Consider the following 24985-nt stretch of genomic DNA (forward strand, 5'->3'; position numbering starts at 1 on the left):
CTTACCTATTTGCATTCTACTCAAAGTTGCAGCTAACTTTACCTGGAGCTTGTAGCCTAATGGAACTGATGCTCTGAAGCTGCTGAAGTTTCTTACTGAACTTGAACTACATGTTTTCTCCTCCTTCGGTTTTTTTAACACTACCCCTTTGTTCGGAATAGCTATTCTCAATCAAACCAGAGCGGAAGGGAGGGTTTTCTACTTGTTAGTGCAAGCGCCTGGGAGGCAGGACTGCTTAGTTTTGTTCTCAACTTGCTATGCCTGATCTGTGGCAACACTTTTCTTCTTTTGTGCTAAAGTTTCCCCATTTGTAAAATGGGTATAGTGATCATTATCTTTGCCTCACGGGGGTTGTTGTGAAGCTTAAACGAGTTCATATTTGCAAAGCACTTTGAGAGCCCCAGATGAAAAGTGCTTGTAAAAATACTGAATCTGGAATTGCCTCCTGGGTTATCTGTTGTAACTGGTTTTCCTGCACAAACCTGAATATGCTTCAGACTGTGCTAGTGTCAGTTGGGAGGATTTTAACCACGGGTGAGGAATAACTGAGTAGTTTTGCCGTACTTAGCAGGCAAAGCGTATCTCAGTCCCAAGGAAGTGGCTCGTTCTTCCCCGGACTGGACTCGCTGAGGCCAGGCGGCGGCAGCTGCTCTTCCTCCGGGCTCCAGGCCTCGAAGCCTCCACATGGCGCTGGAGCCAGCGAAACCAGAGGGTTCGGAGGGTAAGTCAGGGCTGCGAAGCCATCCCTGCCCTCTACCACACCTACAGAGCCTGGCCTGGGGCATCTTCCACTACCTGCAGAACAGCCCTGCAGCTGGGAGGAGCCTTGCAGCTTCCTGGTGCCTTCATTCATCTCAGACTTTCCAGGGTTTTGTTTTTCTTTCCCCTTTCTTTATCCCAACACCTACCTCTCACAACACCCCACAGCTACCTACACCTTGTTTTTCTCATTCTTCACCTCTCCGCTGTCCCACTTTGGCCTCTGGCTTTGAAGGGCAGACATGAATACTAGTTCTGTGAACAGAAGTTTTCCTTCTGGCCACCATTAGAGGCTGCTGCCTCCGCCGGCTGCCAGAGCCACCCAGACCTAGCCAAGCTGCCGACAGAGGCCGATGCGCTGGGAGTTTCAGTGCTCGGTTGCTAGTGGGAGTAGTTTCAGAAGGAAAGCATCGTACATGGCAGTGGCAGGAGACGGGACGCAGAGAGACTGAGGATAACTGGGGAGTTAGAGAACGGACGGAGGAATGGAAAAATGTGGTAAGAGCAAAGGATACCAAAGCTGAGGCTCGAGCCGGATGAGGGGTGCAGAGGGAGAAGAAATGCAGGGTGGGAGAAGAAACTTAATTTTGGGAGGGGGGAATAGAAAAAGAAAATTGTAGTTCCTATAGATCTTGCAAAACAGTCTAATAAAGAAAATTTGACACAAGTTTAAGAGTCTGTTTCAGGGAAACCTTCTGGAGCAGCTGCCAGCCCCAGGGTCCTGCCCACCCTGCTGCCTAACCTCTGCATTCCCCCTCCCCGTCCTGCCCTCCCCTGCCTACACCTCCCTCTGCCTCCTCTGCCGTCCCCTCGCTGGCAGGAGCTCGCAATCAAACACAAGCATTTAAACAAACACATGGGCTCGTCGGGCCTGCCGGCGGATCGATCGCTAACCGGGTGTTCGGCCAGTGACTGCTGACTTCATCTGGCAGAGCTACTGGCCTGAATGACCTCACGCGTCTGTCTGTCAGCAGTATTTCAAATCTATTGTTTTTAGTAAAGTTGTACTTGATTTCCATGTAACTTAGGGTGGGAATCTCAGGCCTGTAAGTACAAAATAGTCTTTTATGCGTGGGGAAGTGTTTTGATTTCTGTTTTATGCTGGTGTGTCTGGCAAAGGGAAGGGATCGTCCCCAACCCAGCAGCTTTGTTGACCCTTTGATGCTGCTGAAACCTTGACGTACATTTTGCCATCACAGTCCCTAACTCTGCTTGAAGATCATGTGACTTATGGTGGGGGGAGAGGTGTCTATCTCATGCAGGGGACATTTTAAAAGGAATAATATATGAAGTGAAAGATCATAAACTCTGTACAAAATTACTATAGGTGTGGCTCACCTAGCAAAAGAGAGTTAATTTGCCTTGAGTTATGCTAGCCAAGCAATAACTGAAGGCTTGATGTGGCAGAAAATGATTTCATTATAAATGATTTAGTGCAGCTGTACAGCTGTACCTCCAAAAGCACTGTACAGTGACAGGATATCATTCTGCTTTCGGAATATTTGTGACAAAGGAAAAAAAAAGAAATAAAAGGGAGAGGTTCTCCTATTAAAGATGTATTTAGACTTGACTTTTCTAAAAGTTTATGCTTGAGTCTGTGCGCAAATTGAATGGGTGTTAGCTACTCCTCCCTCAGCCCCACGTAGCTGCACCCTGTGAGGTGAGTTACCACCAGCTAATAAATACTTCCCATTCACAAAGTGTGTGTGAGGAGGTGAGGCTCTTCTGGGAGGCATTAAATCAAGCGGGGTTTTGCTTCTCTCCTCATTCTGCATTGGGTTTTTCAGTGAAGCGTCTTTAACCTCTCTGGATTTTAGCAGACACAAAAAGAATGGCACTTTTTTGTAATGTTGTTAGCTCTACCTTCGAGTAGTAGTTTAGGTTTTTTTCCTAAGGTGAGGATATAGAGAATGATATTTGGAGTTGATGTGGAATTTTACCATCTTTTTTAGCTCCTGGATATAATTGACCGTGTTGCACAAGGTCATCATGAGTAATTTTTAAGTAATACCAAGTCAATACCATACAGTGAGCATTCATACATTTTATGCAACTTCAGCTTTTATATAGATAATAATAATAATATCAAGTTGTTGATTTTGAAATTAGTATTAGTTTTGAAAATTTAGTGACAAATTTGTTCCTACAGTTAAGAATTGCCTTGGATTAACTTCTTACCAAGTTGGTTTCTTTTTTTTTTTTTTTTTGAATCAAGAACTTAAAATATAAATGCTTAGATGCTTAGTGCATTTGGCAGTAGTAAACTTTTGAAAGTTTTCAATATATGTGGCAATTTATTTAAATTATACAGTTTCTTTATTTGACTTGTAATTGTTTAAATAAGCTATTTTTTGTCTCCTTTGCCCTGTGAGCATTTCTTGATGGAGTGCTGCACAAAAATCTGCTATCTGCAAAGTTCAGGTCTAAAAACACTTCAGAATACTATGTGAAAGCTGAACAAATATTTTTGATACAAAAAGAGGTCCAAATTGTTTTTCAGTGGCAAAGGGAAAAGGATAAATCAGGGCTTATTTCATTCATGAAAGTAGTGGCAAAATCATCTTTCAGCTCACCTCTGAAGGGGAATCTGCATTCTACCATCCTTCTGTCCCTAGGGAACGTGAGCCCACACCTTCCAGAGGAGTAATCAGACCATTAAATTGGAGGGGCTGTGAGATCAATGTATTTTATTTTTTCTTTCCAAAGCTGTTTCTCTTCTTCAAAGACAAGTAAATGTTAATTGGGTCTGAGCAACCTGGTGGTGAGCTGTTGTTTTGAGAGTCAGGTAGGGGTTGTGGACTGGGGTCTCCCCTCTATGGATGTCCCATCCACAGCTCAGCAGTGATCTTAACTGCACCTCCATTAGTTTCTATTGTTTTTACAATTTCAGTAATATATTTAAAGACTTCATCAAGTCAAAGCAAGAGGCAGAATTACTTTCTGGTCTTGTGATTGAGGATGGTTTCCTGAATAATGGGAGATTTTGACTGCAATATAAGAAGAGTATTACGTTATCCAAAGTGCAACAGCTTCAGTGACGGAAGCAGAGGTAGTTAAAGTGTTTTTCTAGGAGATGATATTGGATAATAAGACTGTTGTTTTGATTTTTGTTTCCATGACTGTCTAACCTTTCATTTTATTTCATTCTATTTTAATTCAAAGTATATTAGAATGAAGTTTATTTTTGGCTTGACTGGAAAATTTACTCAGCATAAACTAATTTCATTTTTGTCAAGAAAAAACATGCTAAAACCAACTTTGACCTGAACTGTGGGGTTTTTTTTTTCAGAGTTCAGTTACAAATCTGTAGGTGTTACAGCCAAGAGGCATTCACATAGAAAGATGAGTGGTGGTGTTTCTATGTCTGAAATTAAATTAGTGTTATCAGTAGTTCAGCTATATGCCTTTGGCTTGAAGAGTTTGTCTAGCAGAACCTTTTTTCTTGTGATGAAAAATCAGTTGCGAGATGTAAGAGATGATGTCCTGTTTGCTATCTACAGGGGAGAAACAGAATGACAAGGGAGCAATGTTTGCTATCTCTTCCAAGGAAAGGATTTGGGGACATCAAATGAAACTAATGATCAGCAGGCTGGTAGCAAAGCCATGGAATTCATTGACAGAGAATACTGTGGATGTTAAAAGTTTATGTGGGTTTTGAAAACTGTTAAACAAACCTGTGGAAGAAGAATCTATCCAGGGTTATTAAATGAAAAGGGAGGGGAAAATGTATCTCTGACTCAGGGAAGTCCAGAGTCCTCAGCAGCTGCAAATGTATTCTGGGTAAATATCATGTTAACGTTTCTCCTTTACCATCTGGCAAATGCCACTGTTGGAAAGAAACAGCAGTAAACTGTTGGAAAGAGCAGGTGAAACCCTGCTCTGGATTATGGCTTCATATAGGTTTTAACTTTTCTGCGAGTGAACATGTTACTCCCCACATTTTAGCTGTGATCTTCCCTACAGTGTGATCATTGAGGCAATAGGGCAGCAGTGTTCCCTTTAGGCAAAGGAGCCGCCCGGGATGCAGTCAGTGAGGTTCAGCTGGGTGGCTCCCGCGCAAGCCTGGCTGATGGCCACCCTGCCTTGCTGTCTAGTTGTGTGTCTCTGCATCAATCCTGCTGCCAGGGGCCAAAGTCTCTGATTTTAGTCTATGGAAGAGGTTTTTGCACTGCAGGGTTGTGACTGTTCTTTTCTCTTTTCTATTTTTATTCCTGCTGGTAGCCATTAACAGGCCCCCTCTTGAAATCAATCACTGCATGGCAGGCTGTGCAGAGACTCAAGCTAGTGCTAAATGAGCTCAACATTGCAGAGCTACATTAATATGGCCTTTTACCTGTGGTAATTGGCTGTAGACATATGGAAAACATCAGTCCAGGTGGATTTCCACACTAGTCTACTCTGCCAGTGGCTGAGCTGGCTTGGATACCTCTGCATGGGACCTCTCTGTGCCAATTTGATGTAATACGAGCTGTCTTTGGGGTCAGACTCTCTTGGATTCTACATATTAACTTGGCAGGTATTTTCAACCAAGAGGTGTATATAAACACTCCCAAACAAACGGACACCCTGTGATAAAGACATGCTGCCTGAAAGGATAAAAGAATCTGTTCAGTGTGGCAGAAAGTGTTAACTGGAGAGCCCCAGCCTTGCCCCAGGAAGTTCTCAGAAGTAGGCTAAAATGCAGAAATGATCCAAAGTATTTTAAACAACAGATAAACTGCTTTTCAGCCAAGTTTGTGCCTGTAGTGAAGTCTTACAGCTGAGTTTAAGTACTTTAAAAAAAAAAAAACAAAACGAATGCTGGTGTGGCCGCTGTTCAAACTGTGAATAGGAACATATTCAAGCTTCTAAATATATTTTCTTCTAACAGTTTAAATGCTGCAGGGACTTTTCCATCCGTAATTGTATAGTACAGCACGCTGTCGCTTTCTGACTTGCAACTTCAAAACCAGAGATTAGAGTCATAAATTAAACGTAGGGAGAGGGGTAAAAAGATGCTGTGTATAAGGAGCTGCTCCACTAATATTTTTACTGATATTGTTACCAGTTGCTTGTGTTTCAAATTCAATTGCTACCATGCAGACCCTGTAATACATTGACACTTCATCAAGATGGCTGCTGTTTTTAAAAAAATCTGTAACTAAAGCAGTAGCGAAAGACAATAAATGTAAATGTCTTCTGACAGTTTGGTAGCTGTGCTGGTTGGGTCTTGAGTCTCAACAAAGTCATGTCATTAGCAGGATGTTGAAACACAATCATTTCAGGTTATAACACATTCTGAAATTCACAAATATTTTCTGAAATCTGAATTAATCCCTGACAATTTGGGCTCCAGTCTCTGTTCTGGAAGTAAAATAAAACTTGAAGTCCCCTGGTAGCACACCTGCAAGTCACGCTGGTGTGACCTTAAGCCCTTCTGGATGTCATCTGAAATTTTGGTCTGCATTACAGTAGGCATTTCTACCTCCTAAACCATCTCTGGACTCCTGGTATATAAAGGAGGAACTTCCTTTGTCCTTTTTGCTTTCTCACGCAACCTTCTGGAGGACAAGGACTAGGACTTCGTGCTAGTGGGTCCCAGGCATGGGAATCAGAAAAGCAGCTGAGACACTGCACCGATCCAGAGGGGGTGAGCCGGATCCGTGTGCCCAGGCTTTTTCTGCTGCTCCTCTGCTCCTTTTGCGTTCTGCTGTTTAGGCAGGAGCATACTAGAGATCTGTTTTCACTTGGAAAGATAGGTGGCTCTTTCTTATGCCAAAAATGCTGCAAAAATTCAAAGGGGTGAACACTGAACTGGGGGGGTAGCTAAAACAATTTCAAGTTACCCTCCAAAACCTCATGCCAGCAGCTGCAGGCTGAAGGCTGGTGGTATGTTGAAGGACAGACTGGGGTTCCATTACAGTGTACTAAAACCTATACATTACTTAAAAACATTTGTAAGATTATTTTATTATTATTATTTCAGTCTCTGGGATGAAAATCAAGCCAGTTGCTGGTATCAATTATGAGGCTGCAGAAGCACGGCACCAGCCTTAAATGAGCACACCCTGCTTTTCGGCAAGACTTGTTAGCTCAGCCATGCTCCAGCCTTCAGGCTCCGGACGGCCAACACACTGAAACTGGTTTGCCAGTACAGGTGGAGGAAGCATCTGTCTGGGTGTGTGTACTTACAGGAATGCTGTGCGGGAGTTTAGTTCCCGTCTTTGCACACACACGAGCACTCACACAGCACCACCTTTGTGCAAGTGTTTGCCCTTCATCCCTCACTTCTGAAGGCTGGTTAGAAGGGTAAATGCAGCCAGGAAAAGGCGGGGAGCGGCTTTTGTTGGTTATCTATTATTTATGCTGGGTATGCCTAGGGGCTGCACTGAGGGTTAGTCCCCGTTTGAGATGAGCCAGGAAGGTGTAGACTCTCCTCTGGAAAGTTTATTTAGGCTGTAAACAGGAGATAAAGGAAGTGGAACACAGGTGGGGTTGTAATCCTCTGTTTGAAGATTATGATAAAAAGAAGTTAAGTTAAGCTCAAGGTTGCACAGGAAGAGTTGGTGTGGCACCAGGCCAGCATTTTGGGGGGAAAGACTATTTTTTTTTCCAATTTATTTCATTGTACTAAAGTAATGATACTTGCTAAAAAATTCAGAAGATTGAAGGATTATTTTTTTTTTCTCTCAGAAATGCAACATTCTGGTTTTAGTCCTAATTTACTTTCCTCAGAACCAAAGACAGTTCTGCTCTTGCTAGAAGCATAGGTTAGATTCGGTACTAAAAAATAGTGCCTTCAAGTTAAATACAGCTGGGTTACCATTTTATTATACCAATGTTTGCACATATACTTAAATCAAAATCACTCCTAGGATTTCAGATTTTTATTAAGTTCAGCTCAAATTCTTCTGTGTCACTCATAAATTATTCCCCCCACAATAATAAATTTAATGAAGTATTATTCAAGTATTATTTTCAGCCATTAACCACTTTATGAGATATTTGGAATTTCATTATAAAGCCCATAAGTGTCAAATTTTGAGTTAGGATTGGCTGATACCTTTAGATATTTTTCACAAGCACTAGATACTCTTTAGCTTCCAGAACTAGCCAGAAATTTTCTTCTACTGTTAAGTTTTATCCCTTTATTTTTAAATTGGACATAGCAGTGGTTTTCTGCTGCTTTACCATGTCAGAAAGGGGCCTGAGGGTATATGTGAATTTGCAACAGAAATTGGACCATGTGTTTAAGGATCATTATACCTAAGGAAATGATATGCCCTATGGTACATACATATCATTGGCATTTAGTTTTAGCTCTATATTTTGTAATTGGAAGGACAGATCTGAAGACGCTGTAGTAAATTTGAAATCCTTTATTCTGACTTCTTAGCTGAAATGTAAAAAACATATTAATTTATTCCTCTTGGAAAGAAATTAATATGGGCCAGTACCAATAGTTACATTTTTTTATCCCTATATGCTGTAAATTTTACTTACTCTGGGATAGGAAGGGTGCATAGAGAATTAAAAAAACCAGCTAGGGAAGAGAGAGTCATTCTTCCCTAACTAATGGACTAGACTGGTTCTCCTGGGTCAGCTAATGTATTTATATTACCATTCGTTGATTTTTTGAAGAAAGGATAATAATCAGTCCTTTCAGCTTGTCACCTATAATCTTGTGTTCCTGCTTAAAGTGCTGTGTTCTTGTAACTTCTGGAAGAAAGAAGGCATCAACCCTTTTATAGGGAAATTTTGGCTAAAAAGGTTAGCCAGAGCAGGAGGAAAGAAACAAAGTGAAATTTTAGTGCTTCTCTCTCTTACTTATCTTGTCTACCTGATACCTCCATACCGGTGTTTGGAGGTATATAGCCACCTGATAGATCCCTTAGTTTGCACTGATTTTCCCTTAATACCAGCATTTTTACCTTGATTTCTAAGCTTCAACTAAAAAATAAATAATTTCCATATCAATTTAAGCTTTTATGAGAAGGCGGCTAAAAAATATGATTTGCTTAGAAATAATCTATTCTTCTTGGCCATTCTGCAATAGGCAGCATGGTAACTGTGTCCGTGAGAAGCAGGGCTGTCCCATTAATAGATTGTCAATTAGTCTGGAGGTGTCTGGATGATAACTGTGACCCATGCATTACTGCAGCTTTTAGTGTCATGACGCTGTCCCATGGAGCACACACAGATCATTCGCTTGTGCTTGGGTCCATAGTTGGTTCCAACAAGATCCTTTATGGAGCTGCAAGTGGGCAATGTATCTTGGCAGGACCATTTGGTCTTCTGGGCCTCTTTGCTGCCATACTAGGCTGCTTTGGGTTTCTCTTCAGGGTACCATATTGCACAGAAGAAGTGAACAGAATGATCATTACCAGTTGTCACCTACTATATTTCTAATAAGTGCCTAAGGATTGTACTCATCTCATTTACTTATGACTTGACTGAAGCAGTTATCAGCTTTTCAAGGATATCTGCAGTTTCTTGAAAACAGTAAACATGAAACTCAGATGAAGGTAGTCTGGTTTAGAAGAAACTTGAACTAAGCCCTTAAAGAATATTATTTTTCCTTAATTAATACAACCCCTTATTTGTTTTGAAGATAGCAACAACTATTGGTAAACCTCTGTGTCCCTGACCTTGCCTCTTAACGGCTGAATCTCTCTCATATTTCTTGCATCAGTTGTAATTTTCTTGTCATGATTATAGCATGTGTTCTATATTTTATAATCCTGGGTCCTTCGTATCTGAATTATTCTACAAAAGTTTTGTAGAATATATCTTTTTTGTTAAAGTATTTAGACGAGCCAGCGAGCCATGGGAAGAGCTGCCTGTATCCTTTTAACTCAGCTCTTACCTGCATGGGTGATCTTAGGGACCTGAATATATTTAAGTGTATGCATAATGCCCCCATTTGAGTATTTTGGCTAAGATAGAAATAGGATTACTTATACGTCAAAAATTAATCAGAGACTTATATGCTGTGCTGAATGAGATACACAGTCCCTCTTTTTTCAAGGAAACAATAGCGTGAACATTTCTTTTAGGCTTATGTTCTTTTAAAACATGGTTAGAACATATATTATTTTTTTCTTTTTTAGCACAGCACATGCCATTTCCAAAGTACTTCTAATCATGTTTCTTTTCACTGAAAAATGAGTAAATTTAGTCAAGAACTCTGTGAACCTGTATCGTCAGTAGATGCTGAGATAATATTGTTAAATCTTAGAAATTAAAGTTCTACATAGTAAGAATTATTTTTAAGAGTTCTTTTTGTATAGAATTAGAGAAAATAGAATTTCCTCAAGTTTCTTAATTTTTGCATGTCAATAGCCATAGCTTAGAATATAACTTCCTTTTCTTTTTTCTCTCTCATTAGAAGATTTACATTTAATTGGAAATTTTTACATTTTTTTGCAATCTTAAAAAAGTAACTGTATGAATAGACTTTACAGAATCACAGAATGGCAGGGGTTGGAAGGGACCTCTGGAGATCATCCCGTCCCACCCCCTGCTTGAGCAGGCACACCCAGAGCAGGGGGCACAGGACCGCGTCCAGGCGGGGTTTGAATGTCTCCAGGGAAGGAGAATGGTAATAATAATTTAATAATTTAATAATAATTTAAAAGTGCGAAGACTGTTGGACAAATGCTTTAATATAAAAAAAATAATTTTATGGTATATTGTTGTGGAAACAAAGAAAGTCTTGGACCAATTTTCTTCCTGCCCGGACTTATTTTTGTGTTGAATTACTGGAGGTATTTGTGAAACTATAGGAATCTCTTTTGTTGGATTTGTGTATCTTGAATTATGAGGCAGATCTTCTCCTTGGCACAGGTCTGAAACTGTGCCTGAAGCTAACTTCTACATATAGTGTATACACACCTACAGGCCTTAGGAAGATTTTGAGACAAATGGGAAAGGAATCAGTATATCAACTGGAATATACTTTTGCCATGTAGTTGTCACATGAATATCTCAGTGAATCCAGGAAAATACATTGAAGAGCTGTTTGCAAGGGCAAAATAATTTTGCCCCTAAGTGGTAAGACCAATATACTTGATCATCTGAAAAAATTTTCTTAAACTGGATTTACTGACTTTTTTTTTGCTATTATTATTGTTGCAGCATTTATAGGCCACTGAAAGAGTAGAGTTCTTATAGAGCAGGAACTGTACTCTGAAAGTTTAAATAGAAGGAAGAAGTATCCCAAGTCCACTGTCACAGACAGAATCACAGAATCCCAGGTTGGAAGGGACCTCAGGGATCATCTAGTCCAACCTTTCTAGGAAGAGCACAGTCTAGACAAGATGGCCCAGCACCCTGTCCAGATGACTCTTGAAGGTGTCCAACGTCTGTCTTTAGATAACAACAACTATGCCAAGTATTAGCCCTGAAAACCTGCATAGATTTAAGGAGAAAAATATGACATTACAGTCTCTGTGTTGAGATGTTGCTTCAGCTTTCTTGTTTTATTTTCTTCTCTGAAATTCTCTTATTTTTTAATGAATAATGATTTGTTTTTGTCTTCCAAGTGTTCAATGTTTCTGAATTTAAAAAAGATCCTGGAATTTCTTCATTAATAATAGTCATAGAATCATTTAGCCATTATGGTTAAGATTGGAGTCATCTCACCAGCTTATGTCATTTATTTCATTGCACCATGGACCTGCTGTTTTACAGGTCTGAATATTCTCAAAGAATATTTGTAGGCCTCAGAGATCATTGTATTCTGCCAATCTATTATTTGGTCACCATGCCCTCCAAAAATTGTGTCGAAGCCCAAAGAACTCTACAGGCACATATATATGTGCACGCTTTTATGCATGTGCATGCATGTTCTTGAATATTGTATTTCTTCTACTTATGAAAACTAAAACCCTCATCTCTCTGTAAGGGAGAAAAAAGCCTACAGGTTTGGAAGTGTATACATGGATACCTAGCACTGGATGTGTTCATCATAGCAGACTGGATAGGATAATTGCTGTCCTGCTACTTCTACGCTGGCAACGTTTGTGTCTGTGTACAAATAAATACTTTGTGTGAAAGTATTTCTACCACAGCTTTGTATTCTCTCACTCTTATATCCATCCTGTTATAGTAGTATTAATCTCTGTATGTTTTATTAAAGTTAGTCTTACTGTTTTAAAGTAGATAACTGTAAAAGGCCAAATTTTAGACACTAAAGTGAGATTTCTGTTGGCGTGTAAACATCCTTTTCCAAAGGGTCGTGTTTTTCAGTAAATGGAGGTGTGTGGCTTACTGATTTTGGCATATTAGTTCAATGTTGTTAATTGACTTTCTCCAAAAGAAATGCTTTTTCCCTCAACAGAAGGCATCACTAGAGCCTTTATGGGAGGTTTAAGGTGGATAGGGTTATCTAGTAATATCAATATTTATCAATGCCGGGCACAGAGTATATAAAAACAAAATAAATATAATCCTCCTTTTTAGTGTTTTTATAACCTTTTCCCAACTTTTCATCTTCATAACCATCCAAAGGTTAGGTTCCTATAGTTTGTTCATTAAGCATGGTATAGCAATTGTATTTCAGACATGACAACAATAAGAGTTGTAAACTTGACAAGGTTCATATATATAGTGATATTAACAGAAAGAGTAGCAGATTAGACATAATTACTGTCTTTCTGAGTGGGAAACACTAGCAGGATGTATTCATGATTTATTTAAAAGAATAAAGCAACTTACATTTGAGCAGTTATTAATTTCACAGCTAAAACACACAGTTAAACATTTGGAAAATTAATACTTCTGGCATTGAAGGAGAGCAGCACACCCAGCCATTGAATGAAAACAAGGAACTTCACAATGCAACATTTTTTATCAGAAGTGAAGTACCAATTCCTGACCTTTCCAAGCTCAACTAGTTGTCAGATAATGGCTGATATCAACACTTTCTCCAAAGGGCTGATAACACAGGAAGCGTTTGGTTTCAAATAGCTGTGGTCTTTCTGGTCTTTTTTAGAAAAAAAAAAATAGAACAAAACAAATCAGCAGCACGACATAACACAAATCCACCTTAAATCATCAGAGTTCAGATAAACTTTTGTTAAAGATTCATTCTCCCTTCACGTGCTACGGGGCCTGAGCAACACCCAGCTTGAGTGTTATTTTGCTATAAGGAGTGACATTCAATGGTTGATCCTTATATATAGAAACAAAGCGGAAATGGGAATATTTTTAGCAACCCATATTTTCTTCACTGATTGTCCTTTCAGACGCGCAGAACACATTCATTTACATATGCGTTTTTCTTCTGTACCCAAATTACTTAGAGGCATCTCATAATAAATGTGCTTCACATAAGAACAATAGAGTCTCAATTCATCTAGTTCTTTGGCATTTGGTCTTCTCACTTACCCTCATTTGCAAAGAAAGGATGGCCCAGTAGTTAAGTTATTAGCCTGCTGCTTTGGACAGGGGTATTAGTGACCTCAAGGTGTGAATTTCCTTTCCAGCTTGGACAAATCTGTCAGATAAGGAGAATACTACTCCATCTAACCAGGACATTTTGAGGGTGAATATATTAATTCAACCCCAGGTAATGTAGTAAATGTCCAAAGTAAGAATATAAGGGAATTTCATTAATATTTTATGAAAACTAGATGTTATTACAACAGAGTAGATCTTGGGGTCTACAGTCAGTGGTGAAAACATAAACAATGAAATTTACTCAGATTATTTAGCATGAAACATTCTCTCTCAAATTGCCTGCTTTTTGTAGGACAGCATTTTTATTTTGACAACTTCGAATTCTTTGGCTCTGATGAAGAAATAGGAGATATTTAAGGCAGTGTTTGAATGATTACTGGTCTCTCTGTATTAAATGAATTCAACAGGTTTCCTTAAAAGCATCTGTAATAGTAATAGTATGCAGCACGAAGATTGTAACTTGATTATATTACTTAGTAAAAAGTGTTTTAATGAAGTCTGTAAAGGCAAGTTGTTTATTACACATTTCTATCTCTCTATGGATCCAACCCCAGTTTATGAAGGAGGATGGCAGATGTAGGTGATTAGGTAGACTTTAGTTTGAATCAGGTATGTTTTTTGGAAGAACTAAGTGTTCTGTTTCTGTCTCATTGCTGATGAACCATATTGCATTAAGTCTGTCATCTGGCAGACTTCCCAATGAAGTGTTCTCTGTTTTACAGCACTACTGACAAGAACTGTCTGGTCCAAAATAACAGCTGAAGCATTAGGTATTTATGGTTCTTTGTTTTTCTTGTAGGGTCAATGATTGCATCTTGCGAGTGAATGAGGTCGACGTGTCAGAAGTCTCACACAGCAAAGCCGTGGAGGCCCTAAAAGAGGCTGGCTCTATAGTACGATTGTACGTTCGTCGAAGGAGACCTATTCTGGAGACCGTGGTAGAGATCAAGTTGTTCAAAGGACCAAAAGGTAAATACAAAAATGAAAAGACATCCGTTTTAAACTTGATGCTTAACCTCTCTTGTAGCTCAAATAGCATCTGACTGTGTTGATTTGTTAACCAGTTGACCCGTCAAATACTGAAATGGAGTTAATTTAAGCTGGTAGAACTTGAATTCATAGCTGAATGTCTCTTCCTGGAACATAAAGGAATTCAAGGAGTTGTGGTTTGTTTCATTTGATGTTTACTGTAGAGATGGCTTGTTATCTCCTGAAGAAATGCCAGGTGCAGGGATATTCTGTTTTGCATTGGCAGCACATATGCTGGTGCTATTGAATGCAGTTTCTGAATTCTCCCTTCTTTCAGAAGGATTTATGACTATCCAACTTATGCTTTATACTTTCATGTTGATGGTTTTCTTCTACACTTATCTTTGGAACATGAAGACAAGAATACTAACTAACCCAGACATGTAGAAGAATTTTATTTCATCCTTCAACGAAATTTCATAGAAGTCTAGCATGAAACCTCCACTAGCCTAAATCAGCTTTAGCACTTCCAGAAGAACCTTCTGGTTACAGAAAAGAACCCAAACTCCTTTCTGGAAGCTTTAGTGCAAATTGTGAATATTATGTTTTCACCTTTCCTTTTGCAAAATGTTTCTATTTGCCGAAGTGTTATTTTTAAAAAGTTTCATTTTATTGTTTTTCCTGCGTAAAATTTCCCTCTGGCTACTGTATTTTCCTTCATAGCTAATTTCTGGGCAAAGTAAATGGATATTGTCACAATACATGAGAACAGAATGAATAGTAGTAGATTTTTGGATCTATAATAATTATTTCATAAGCAAGTCATTAATTAATGGTGCATACATGAAATGAAGAAATTTTGCATGTCTTTTAATATATGTCATGCACATGAGATTATTCTTCTACCTGTTTCATCTGGAGTGAATAACATGTAGCTTTTTCAGTGGTTTCCCTTACATCTCATCTCATGTGAATATTACAGTGTGCTTCTCCATAGCTTTTAATAACAGTAATGGAGGATACTTGTTTCTAATACACTTGGAATTGTTGAGACCATCCCTTTATCGTAAGCAAAGGTAGTGCAGTGTTTTCAATACTGTCTTATACCTCTTCCGAGTATATCATGGCTATTTGACACAGCAGCATATTCATCAGCCTCTGCTCTTGGTGAACAGTAAGATATATTTAAACATTCATCTGAGGGTAACTCACCAGAAGTCTTGATTCCTGTGGCCAATTACAATGCTAAATTGACTTTCTAATAGAAAAGCATCTCTAATGAGGTTTTGTACCTGTGTGAACTCAGAATTGTAGTGCAGGCAGCAGGGTTTTTAAGGCTTTGGAATTAAACTAAGTGTGTGATATGATAGCCATTTTGAGTAACCTAAGGCTAAAGAAACTAAAATTAACATATCCTTTCAGGTTGTGATGAAACAGTTAAAATTACTTGCCATGACCGAATTTTTTTGCTGCACTGTGGAAATGGACAAGAGAGGCAACCATAATCTAATAACATTTTTGCATTGCCTTTGTTTTGATTGTATGCCTGAAACGATTTATTTTTACATCTATTTTCATAAAAAAAGTGCAGATACCAAAGAGATGGCTTTTATGCTTTTTGCTGCTTAGTGCTACAAACATCAGTTTTGTAGCTGTATTCTTGTATGACATTTACTACAGATATGTGCTACTGGTAGTGAATTTTATTGTTAAGCTGAATATCTTTTTAAAATTTTCCCTTCAATATGACACAAATGAGTTAACTGGAAGCTTGGATGAAAAAAACAGTTGCATCACTTTGTGATGTTTATCCATTCGTATTTCAGGTGATTTATCTGTGAACTGGGCATTACTATAAAGTGCAAGAACAACGTAGTATATATATACTCAGTGCTTCTTACTTCTCAGGGTGAAATTGGGATGGTTTGGTGTCCAGAGCAGGACCTGAAAATGACCATGGTAGTTCCCACACCATTCCTTCCTTCCTACTCACAAAGTGAATAAAGAAAGTTAATCTGTTTTTTAGACAAGAAGGCTGTTCCCTACTAAGCTTGGAGTAGCAAATATCTTTTCGGTTGCTTCGTTTCCTGTCTGTCTCTGTCGGTATAACTCAGTATATACTGAGTTCATTCCTCACTGTGTTGAGAATTTACCCCATGAAAGCAAGTCTTGGCTTCCATAATATCATGTAAACCCAGAGAACACTAGCTTGCCGGTGTATGTGTGTCGATCATAGCTTTCAGCACTTGAAGGTGATAAAGAAGGAAATCTGCAAAGCTTTTAATATAAGTATTCTTTTAATTTCATCTGAGGTATTCGGGATGAAGGCTTTTACAAGCTATGAGTCGATAAAGGTTAGATTTTTTAAAAATGGATTTTTCTAGCTAGCAACCACCGTATAAAAGACATAGGTTAATTTTGCAAACCTATTTTGAATTTAAGAAGTTAAAAATGCATTGTGTAGCAATGTCTTTGGGCATATGGCAGGCAAAAGGTCATGGTAGTGTGCTGCCAAGTGGTCCCTTTTGAATGCAGATCCCCATGCAATTGTTCCTGCTGCTTTACAAACAAAGCTGTCTTAGAATCATATGTGCAAAACCACCATGTAACAAAGACACAAATGAGTTAATGTAATAGAAAAATCAAGCTGCAAACAGAACTGCAGCTCTGTAGGTATTTCAGGCTGTGCATTCATCAGTTCAGCACACCTGATTGATAATATTGGCTGTTGTCAATAGTCTGTCTGGAAGGTAATTGCTAACTGTGATCATTGCAGGATCTTCCCTCTCTTTTCTGTGCTCACAACGTTGTCTTTTGTATGCCTTTTGTGTGTCTCGTCAGTCAGACATACAATTTTAGTGAGTCACCGTTCGGCTTTGCGTGGCATTTAGTAGTAAACAGTAGGTGGTTCATTTCAGTCACTCTCAGCGCACCGCAGGTTTTAGCAGCCAGTGTCTTTGCAGTAGCTGAGGGCTGTAACAGAGGAAGGATATACAATGGAGCTTTCTTATTGAAAATCAATAGGATTTAGACACTCCTGAAAATCCTTTCCTTAAGTAGTATGCTTTCCTTGCTCTGCATTGAAACATAACAAGACCGGCAGTAATGAGAATGGATTGCGTACGCTGCAGTGTTTGTTCCTGGGGACAAACATGCAGACATTCAAAACAAAGCAATTTAATGGTGGTATTTGTCTTTGTAATATAACTTGTGTCTTAGCTTCATATAAGACCCTGCAAAGAACTGTGTATGAGCAGTGAATTACGAACTCTAGCCACTATTCAGAGATTACAGTGCTCAAACCCATTTGATTGCATTTACTGGAGGATTTCAAGGCAAAGGAATTCAACTGGCATTCGGGATTTTCATGCTGTCCTATCACACTGCAAATCTACTTTTTACTAAAACCAGAAGTATTGAGTAGTATGCTTGATGTAAGATTAGTTATAGAAATTAAACTTTTTTTAACTTCATTTTTTAAAGCATCAGCCAGAAAAATGGATTTCTACCATTGTAGAAAATTCCTGGCAGTCAGAAACTTACTTAAATACAGATGTTGTGTAATATTTTACCTACCAATACCTAACTGATAATTTAAACTCTGATATTATATAACAGAAGAAAAAAATAATGCAGAAAACAGTGATTCCTGTAACTACAGCAGTGTTGGACCACATAATAAACTTTTGACCTCAGTTCTATAGGCAATATGATATCTTAGAAGACAACACAGCTGCAGAAATGAAGTTTAGGGTATGTGAAGCAGAACAGCTGAGTACCAGGAAACTTGAGAGGAGAAATGGCAGACTTAAAAACACCCAAAAAAAAGAACAATATGTAGAATAGCTGATTCTGCCACCTGGATATTCTGTTGGCTTGAGTAGGAAGTCATAGGGAAACAGGATTAATTTTCCACACCATTCATGATAATTAACAGTAACTGTCAGTACAATGTTTGAACTGTGTCAAGATCTTGCAGTGATGGCTAGAGCTGCCCTTTTGTTCACTGTATTTTAGACAGAAAGGCTCAGGACAGATCAGCAGCTATGTCTCTTCTCTGTTGTCTGCAAACATGATTTTTTTCTCATTTCTGGTGAATTCAGCCAGTGCTACATTCTGCAAATTTACTCCATCCAGCTCTGGGCATTTAATGAAAGATATTTGGGAGCACTTATTTCTCTAATCTTTCTTGTTCTCAGATTTAGGGCCATATCAGGACTTTTCATTTAATCCATTTGGAGTGTTGTTATGTTTTGTGGCTCTAAATTAGAAATAAATGCATCTGTTAAAAACTGTGCAGCCTAACTCTCGATGGCGATCATCCTTAATTTTCTTCTTAATAGCAAAGACGAAATTCCTCAACTGGACATCTCAATAAAATACACAAAAATAAGATGAGGTTAAAATAAAGTGCATAATACACATTTATTTTTTGAATTATGTATACCCATCTAAATGTTAGATGAAGTCATTGGGCATAACCAGTTCCAGAGTTTCCATTTCATTGTTTTCTGTGCTGGCCTGAAGCAACTATGCAGCACGTGGTAGATTGATTTCCTTCTCACATAACTATTTGTTTTTTTCTTGATGACACTGAATAAAGTCGCTGGGTAGTAATGAAGCTTTCTTACTATACTAAGAAAAGAATCAGTATATTTTAAGTAGTATATTTTTTTACCCATTGATTAGTTATGGAAGTTTCTTGAGAAGACACAGAGGTTTTCACCGTCAATGTAAGGTATGGTTTCACTGTGGATTTAGCTTGAATTGTTACTGAATTGTTCTCTACTCCATTACTGCCTGTAGTTTCAGAGAAGTTCATATTTCTGTTTCACAGAAGTTGAAATATTTTAGATTGCTGGATTTATTAGAAAAATCTTGTGTTCTGTTGCATAGATAGTATCCCAACTTGTAGTGACAACTGAAATAGTTAAAAAAGTACTGTAGAATTATGGATATTTTAAGATGTCTGCTAAAAATATGTCCAATTCAGAACAGCAGAATTCAGGGTTTTTTTAATTTTTACAAGTGCTGCTCCCAGTAAGGAAAGGAGAAATCTTATCATCTTTTTCTACTAAAGCAAAGCCAAAGGTTATCTTTTTATCTCAGGTAATAGCCCCAGCACTTAAAATGAAAGAGGGAGCTTTTGCAAACAAAGAACCCCAATTATTTCTTTCCCAATTTCAGATAACACAGAGCTTTCAGTTCTTGCTGTTTGATAACTGATTGCAAGTGCTTGCTTCAGACTGATGATGATACTTATTTTTTATTAAAATAGCTATTGCTTTTACTACTATACTGGCCTATTTTCTCTAATTTAAGGGATGCTAAATACTGCATAACAAACCAGCATTTAGGGAGGGAGGATTTTATGGCAAGTTAGGTTCATTTTTGATCACTTGAAACCTTCAAACCATTTTTTTCTCATGCTAAGAAATGTTTTCATAGTTCAAAAATGTTTTCAACAAAATTGGTTTTTTTTCAGAGCTTAAATGGAATCTTAAACCTTTTCTTATGGTCTTTTAAGAATTTCTGTCTTATGATCTCATCAGCTGTGAATTTACTTCTGTTTTTCACTGTGCTCCTCCTTCTCTACTGTGAGCTTTTTTGTGAAGTCTGATCTAAACCAGAGCAAAATGGGAGAACTTAAAAAAGAGAGATGTAGAAAAATGAGGAAGTAGGCAAACTTTCCCAAACCTAGATTTAACAAACTATTTATGTTCTCGACTCTAATTAAAGTGCTTCACTTCATATTACAGTAACATGCTATCACTTAAATAGGTGTAAATAGAAAACCACCAGAACTGAAATTAAAATACCATTTTTTGTGAAATGTCTTTGCTTGAAGGGACACACATTTCATCTGGTTAGCAGAAAGTGCTCTGTCAAGCGCTAATACATAATTTTCCAATTTTAAGATAGTGATTCAAAACCATCATTTATACGCTAACATCGCTAAAAGGCATGACTTCCCTGCAGGGTAGGATTGTCGTATGTAAGAATATGTGAGTATCTGCATAGTTTATTGCATGAAAATTGTATTCTCTTGAAACTCATAAAATTAGAAAGCTCTGCGATAGTGCTATAGTCTCTGCTGTTTTTCAAAAATATTTTGACGTATTAGTATTGCCAGTGCCAGATGGAGAAAAAGTGGTAGGTTATAGCTGCACCTTCATATTTCACAGACAGGATCTTGCTAATTTAAGGGGTGATATCTGCATACCGCTGCTATTATCATATTCTGCTTTATGACACAAATAAAATATTAAAAGTATTATCTGCCTTTGGTCACTACAGACTTGCCATGTCATTTGTATAAATTACCACATATGAAATATTTCTTAAAAACCATTCATTCTGTAGTGTAGTTCCTTCCATTCCTGAAGAAAAGTAGTGTTTATTTATTTTAATATCGCATAATAATAGTTATTGTTATTAGAGTGGCACTTCAGTTCTAGTATTTCAGGCTTTGGCTACCATCTTTTTGTCTTCAGTGGAGGAAGAAAGTAAATCTGTCATGTTTTTTGTTACCATTGCATTTAAATGGTAGTAGATGGTGGTATCAAATTATTGTCACATCAGACAAAATTCAACCAGCTTTGGAACTAAGTAGTCAATCAGTGAAGTAATGGTTTTCCAGATCTAGAAGTAGAATTTTAAACAGAGTTCAAAAACCATCCATCTGGTTGGTTGTCTTCCCTAGAACTAGAGCTATCCTGTGAGCTGCAGGATATCACTTGTTTGAAGTCTTATATTTTCATGATAATGCTGACTTCCGTCATTTGTGTTTCACTGTCATTTTCCATTAGCAGTAAAGGAATAAACAAAATGACTTGGAAGACTGTGCAGCGATTTTATAGACATGCATTTTGTTTGTTTGTTTTGCTTTTCCCTCAGAACCATTCAGTTCTTAAGAACCCTCCAAGCAGTTCTAAGAACCCTGGGTTAATATGCAAAACGAACACCTAATCTCATAGTAGATTTTAAATATCAGTTTCCAGAAATCATTCACAAAGAGTGAGGTTTCTACTGAAATGAACAGTACTTGCTGCAACTCCATCATGCTAACTATTTCTGAAGTGTTGCAGTAGCAATTTCAAAGTGCAGTGCTGTATTTTAATAGCCAATTGAGATGGCTATAAAAATCCAGCACTGCGCATTAAGATCATTACTGAATTGCTTCAGCAATACTTACTGATGAGGCAGCTTCAGCAGAACACGATTCATGTTAATGAACTGTGGCTGCAATAGAGGAAAAGCAGCAGCGCAGGGAAAGAAATATGTGCAGGTAGGCATGGATGCCAAAAAGCTTAAGATTTTGTTTGAAGAATAATAAGCTTTGGCTAGCATCTTTTTGCCTTCAGTGGAGAGAGAAAGTAAATCTGTCATCTTGTTCGTTACGATTGCAGTTAAATGGCAGAAGATGGTGGTATGAAACTGTTGTCACGTCAGACCAAATTCAGCCATCTCTGTAGCTAAGTAGACTATTGACATTTCCATTGACAAAATCTCCTGTGCTTGTCCTTTCTGAATTAGGTAAGAATTCTTTATTATTATCCAGTTGCCTAGATAGTTTCATCAGCTCTGACTAGGGACAGCAAGTGGTATGGTGTACCAGTGTGACCTTGTTTTTTATCATTCTCTGTTGTAAGATGTCAATCCTTCTGCTGTGGTCAAAGTTACTTCTGTGGCTTTTGCTGAAAATCATGAGCAGTTAGCATGAGTTACTAGATTCCCCCAGTACTGTTCCTGTCACCTTGGCAGATTTAACTCTGTAACCTCACTGAAAAACTGAGTGGAGGAAGGTGTTGCATTTCCTTTTCTTTGTCCACTTCCTCTACCCATACAGAGAGAAAGAGCTTTTAATTTATGCACGCAGCTGCTGGATAAGTAACAGATGCATCTCCAGGTTTGGCTCATATGGCTTGCTTCTGGGTGAGAATAATTTTAAAAATTCTGTATTTCCTTTATCCTGTCCTTGTGGAAATGTTTCAAACGAAGTTGCTTACTAAATAGATTTCCCAGCTACATAATGATCTCTGGCGCACCACCAAAAACTTTCTTGGGACACCTATTGTCTCAGGCTTGTATGGAATACTGTGATGTCTGTGCTTTGGGATGCTACTTGACACTGCTGCCTTTGTCTTGGTGTCATGTTTGAAAATCCCAAGGACTTGTCTCCACCGCTAAGTGCCTTTTATTGTTGTTTGGTCTATGACAAGTGTTGCACAAATTCCCAATGAATCTTGGTCGACTCCTCCAATTCTAAATTTTCCTCCAGACCAAATGTAATGTAATTACAGTAAGTTTCATATTTTTGTCATTACTCCTTTGTACTCCTTTTTTCCTTTAGATCATAAATTTGTGGGTCCCTCCCCATTCTAGAGTGCTGCAAAAGAGTTAAAAGGGGAGTTAGAGAAGATCCCTTTCATTATGTTTGCCATTGCTCTTTTCATCAGGCCAATGTAAAAGAGGGAGGAGGTGCAACAGGCAGCACAGCAGAGCGTTAATTGTCTCATCAGTATTTCCAGATACACAATGAATCAAAAGATGAGGAAGGAGAATGGTGTCATTTGCTAAACCACTGGGCTGAGTGTGGAAAGAACTCCTCCTGCAGACAGGAGGCCACTACCTTCTTTCTGCTTAGCTAGCAGAGGAGTGAGAATTTTCTAGGGAGCAGCAGTTCCCTTGGCCTTGTGTTCCTTGTTTTAAATTCCTCAGGTAAGTTTTAGAGAACTATTATGCTTGATCTCTCACCACTTTAATAAATAAACCATGATATGACAGCAATTGCTGTGGGCCTGATCTGACATCCTGATGCAACAGAAGACGTATTAAGGCTTTAGCGTCCTGTGTGGAATACAGTCATTGACACGACATCTGTCACTTGCAACTAAGTAGTCTGAAAATCCTTATATTTGCTTCTTTGCAGAGCTTCATCCTTTTTTGAATATAAAGCCAAATATGAAAATTAGCCAGGTGAAATTACAGAGCAGGGATTTCATCCTTTACTGTTCGGTTAATTATCTTTGTAGCAAGTTCTGTCTTTTTGATAGTTTTTTAAATGTCCAGATCTTTCTCAAGAAATCTGCTGTCTGGAAGACAACACACATTAGCAAAACATTGCAGTGCCATGAAAAGCACCTTTAAAAGAATAAATTGTATTTAATTAAATTTTTATAGCTACAGGTATTCATTTCTCTTGTGTTCTTGTCTCATTTTTTTTCTGTGATCCTAAGCAGAGGCAGAAAGTATTTTAAGTCTTCTGTGAAAGGCATTAGAGATTCTGATCATGGTGGAGTGAAAAAGCTGGGCAAAGCTTTAAAGATTCAAGTGATATGGTTAAAAAAAAGATCAGTCTATAGCCTACTTTAAAAAATTCTAGATTTTCAATATTATTCTTTTGTTTCCACTAGTTGAAAAAAAGGAATGAGTTACAGTAAAGCATCTCTGAACATCTGAAGGGAATAGCTGGCTTAGTCAGAAGCCAGACACCAAAGTGATTAATTGCAAATAGTCATTCATCTGACTATTTCCAATACTATATCCTAGTCCTTTCTGCAGGTCTGTCACCCTCATTTTGCTTTCAGTATTCCAAATTCTAGCTAAAAATGTAGTTCTCTTTAATGGAAATAAAAGAAAGCATGCAACTTGGGTGCTTTTTAGGTGACAGCTAGAAGTAGTAACCAGATCTCAACACTTGGCAGCAAGAAATTTCCCTATAGTATTTTAGCCTTAACTTACCGTTTGTTATTTTAAACCATTTGTCCAACAGCTCTGAAAAACTGCTTTTCCTTCATCAGTTAAGGTTTTGTTTGGGGGTTTTTTTGTTTGTTTCTATAAACATTATATTAGTATTCCTAGAAATGGCAGCCTTTCTTCTGGAGTTTAGATAGAAGAAAATCCTTTGCCAGTTGCCATGAAGCACAATGTCTCTGCAGATGACCATACTTGCGCCATCTTAAGAAACAAGACCAAGAAGCGCAGGCTCTGGGACTCCAGTGCACATTCTGGTACTGCATGGGTCGCATCAGGGACACGTACAAGGGGCAGCTGATCTGGCATGTAGCCAGGGCTCCTGTATTGCGGACCCAGTGAGATCAAGCTTCTTGCAGAAGCAAAGCATAGTCTGGCTGTGCCAAAGACTTGTGCTCCCTGACACATAGACAGCTGCTCTTCAACCCTTGTCCTTTCGAGTCAGCAGTAAAGACACGTGATTTGTGAGAGGGTATCGCTTCCTTTCCTTTGCTTGCAGAGACTCATTTAAGATTTTTTCATTCAGAAATTCTGCCACCTGGGACAACAGCAAGTTGATATGTTTTTCTCAACAGGAAGCATTTGGTGAGCTTGGTAGATGAAAAAAATTCCTGTGACTGCTTCCAGGGTACACTTGGGCTGGCTTTATATGAGAAAGACATGGAGACAACTTGATGCTTAAGTCTTTAGTGTGTCATTTCTGAGACAAACACAATTCTGAGAAGTTAAAAAAAACCCAGATTAGATCTGAAACCAGAAATACTAGCTAGTATATCCAAAGTATTCCAAAGGCACAAAGTTCTGTGTTCATTATCCAGGATGTTGGCTTCTGCATTTTGAGTAGTGATTTATATGAATAAGAGGCCTGATCTTCAATTCTTTAGGAGGAATTTTGTCCAGTTTTACCTTTGATAGGAAGAAACAGTTGCAAAGCAAGATCTTAGAGCTGAATGAAATGTAAAAAAAGGATGTAATGACACAGTCTTTAGGATACGATAAAAGATATGTTGCATAAGTTAAAAGAATAATATCCTTAAGGCATAGTTGACGTTTCTATTTT

General features: G+C 38.3%; 1 protein-coding gene across 7 annotated transcripts in view; it reads left to right on the forward strand.

Annotated features, from left to right (window-relative positions):
* The window catches only part of DLG2 (discs large MAGUK scaffold protein 2), a 1060076-nt gene that overhangs the window by 717630 nt on the left and 317461 nt on the right, over positions 1-24985 (forward strand). For all 7 annotated transcript variants that reach the window (XM_075079151.1, XM_075079412.1, XM_075079695.1 and 4 more), the window contains one exon: positions 14000-14169. In XM_075079151.1, coding sequence (XP_074935252.1) covers positions 14000-14169 — 170 coding nt within the window. The remainder of the gene's footprint in view (positions 1-13999; positions 14170-24985) is intronic.

The sequence above is a fragment of the Phalacrocorax aristotelis genome, chromosome 1, assembly GCF_949628215.1.
Source record: "Phalacrocorax aristotelis chromosome 1, bGulAri2.1, whole genome shotgun sequence".
Lineage (NCBI taxonomy): Eukaryota > Metazoa > Chordata > Aves > Suliformes > Phalacrocoracidae > Phalacrocorax > Phalacrocorax aristotelis.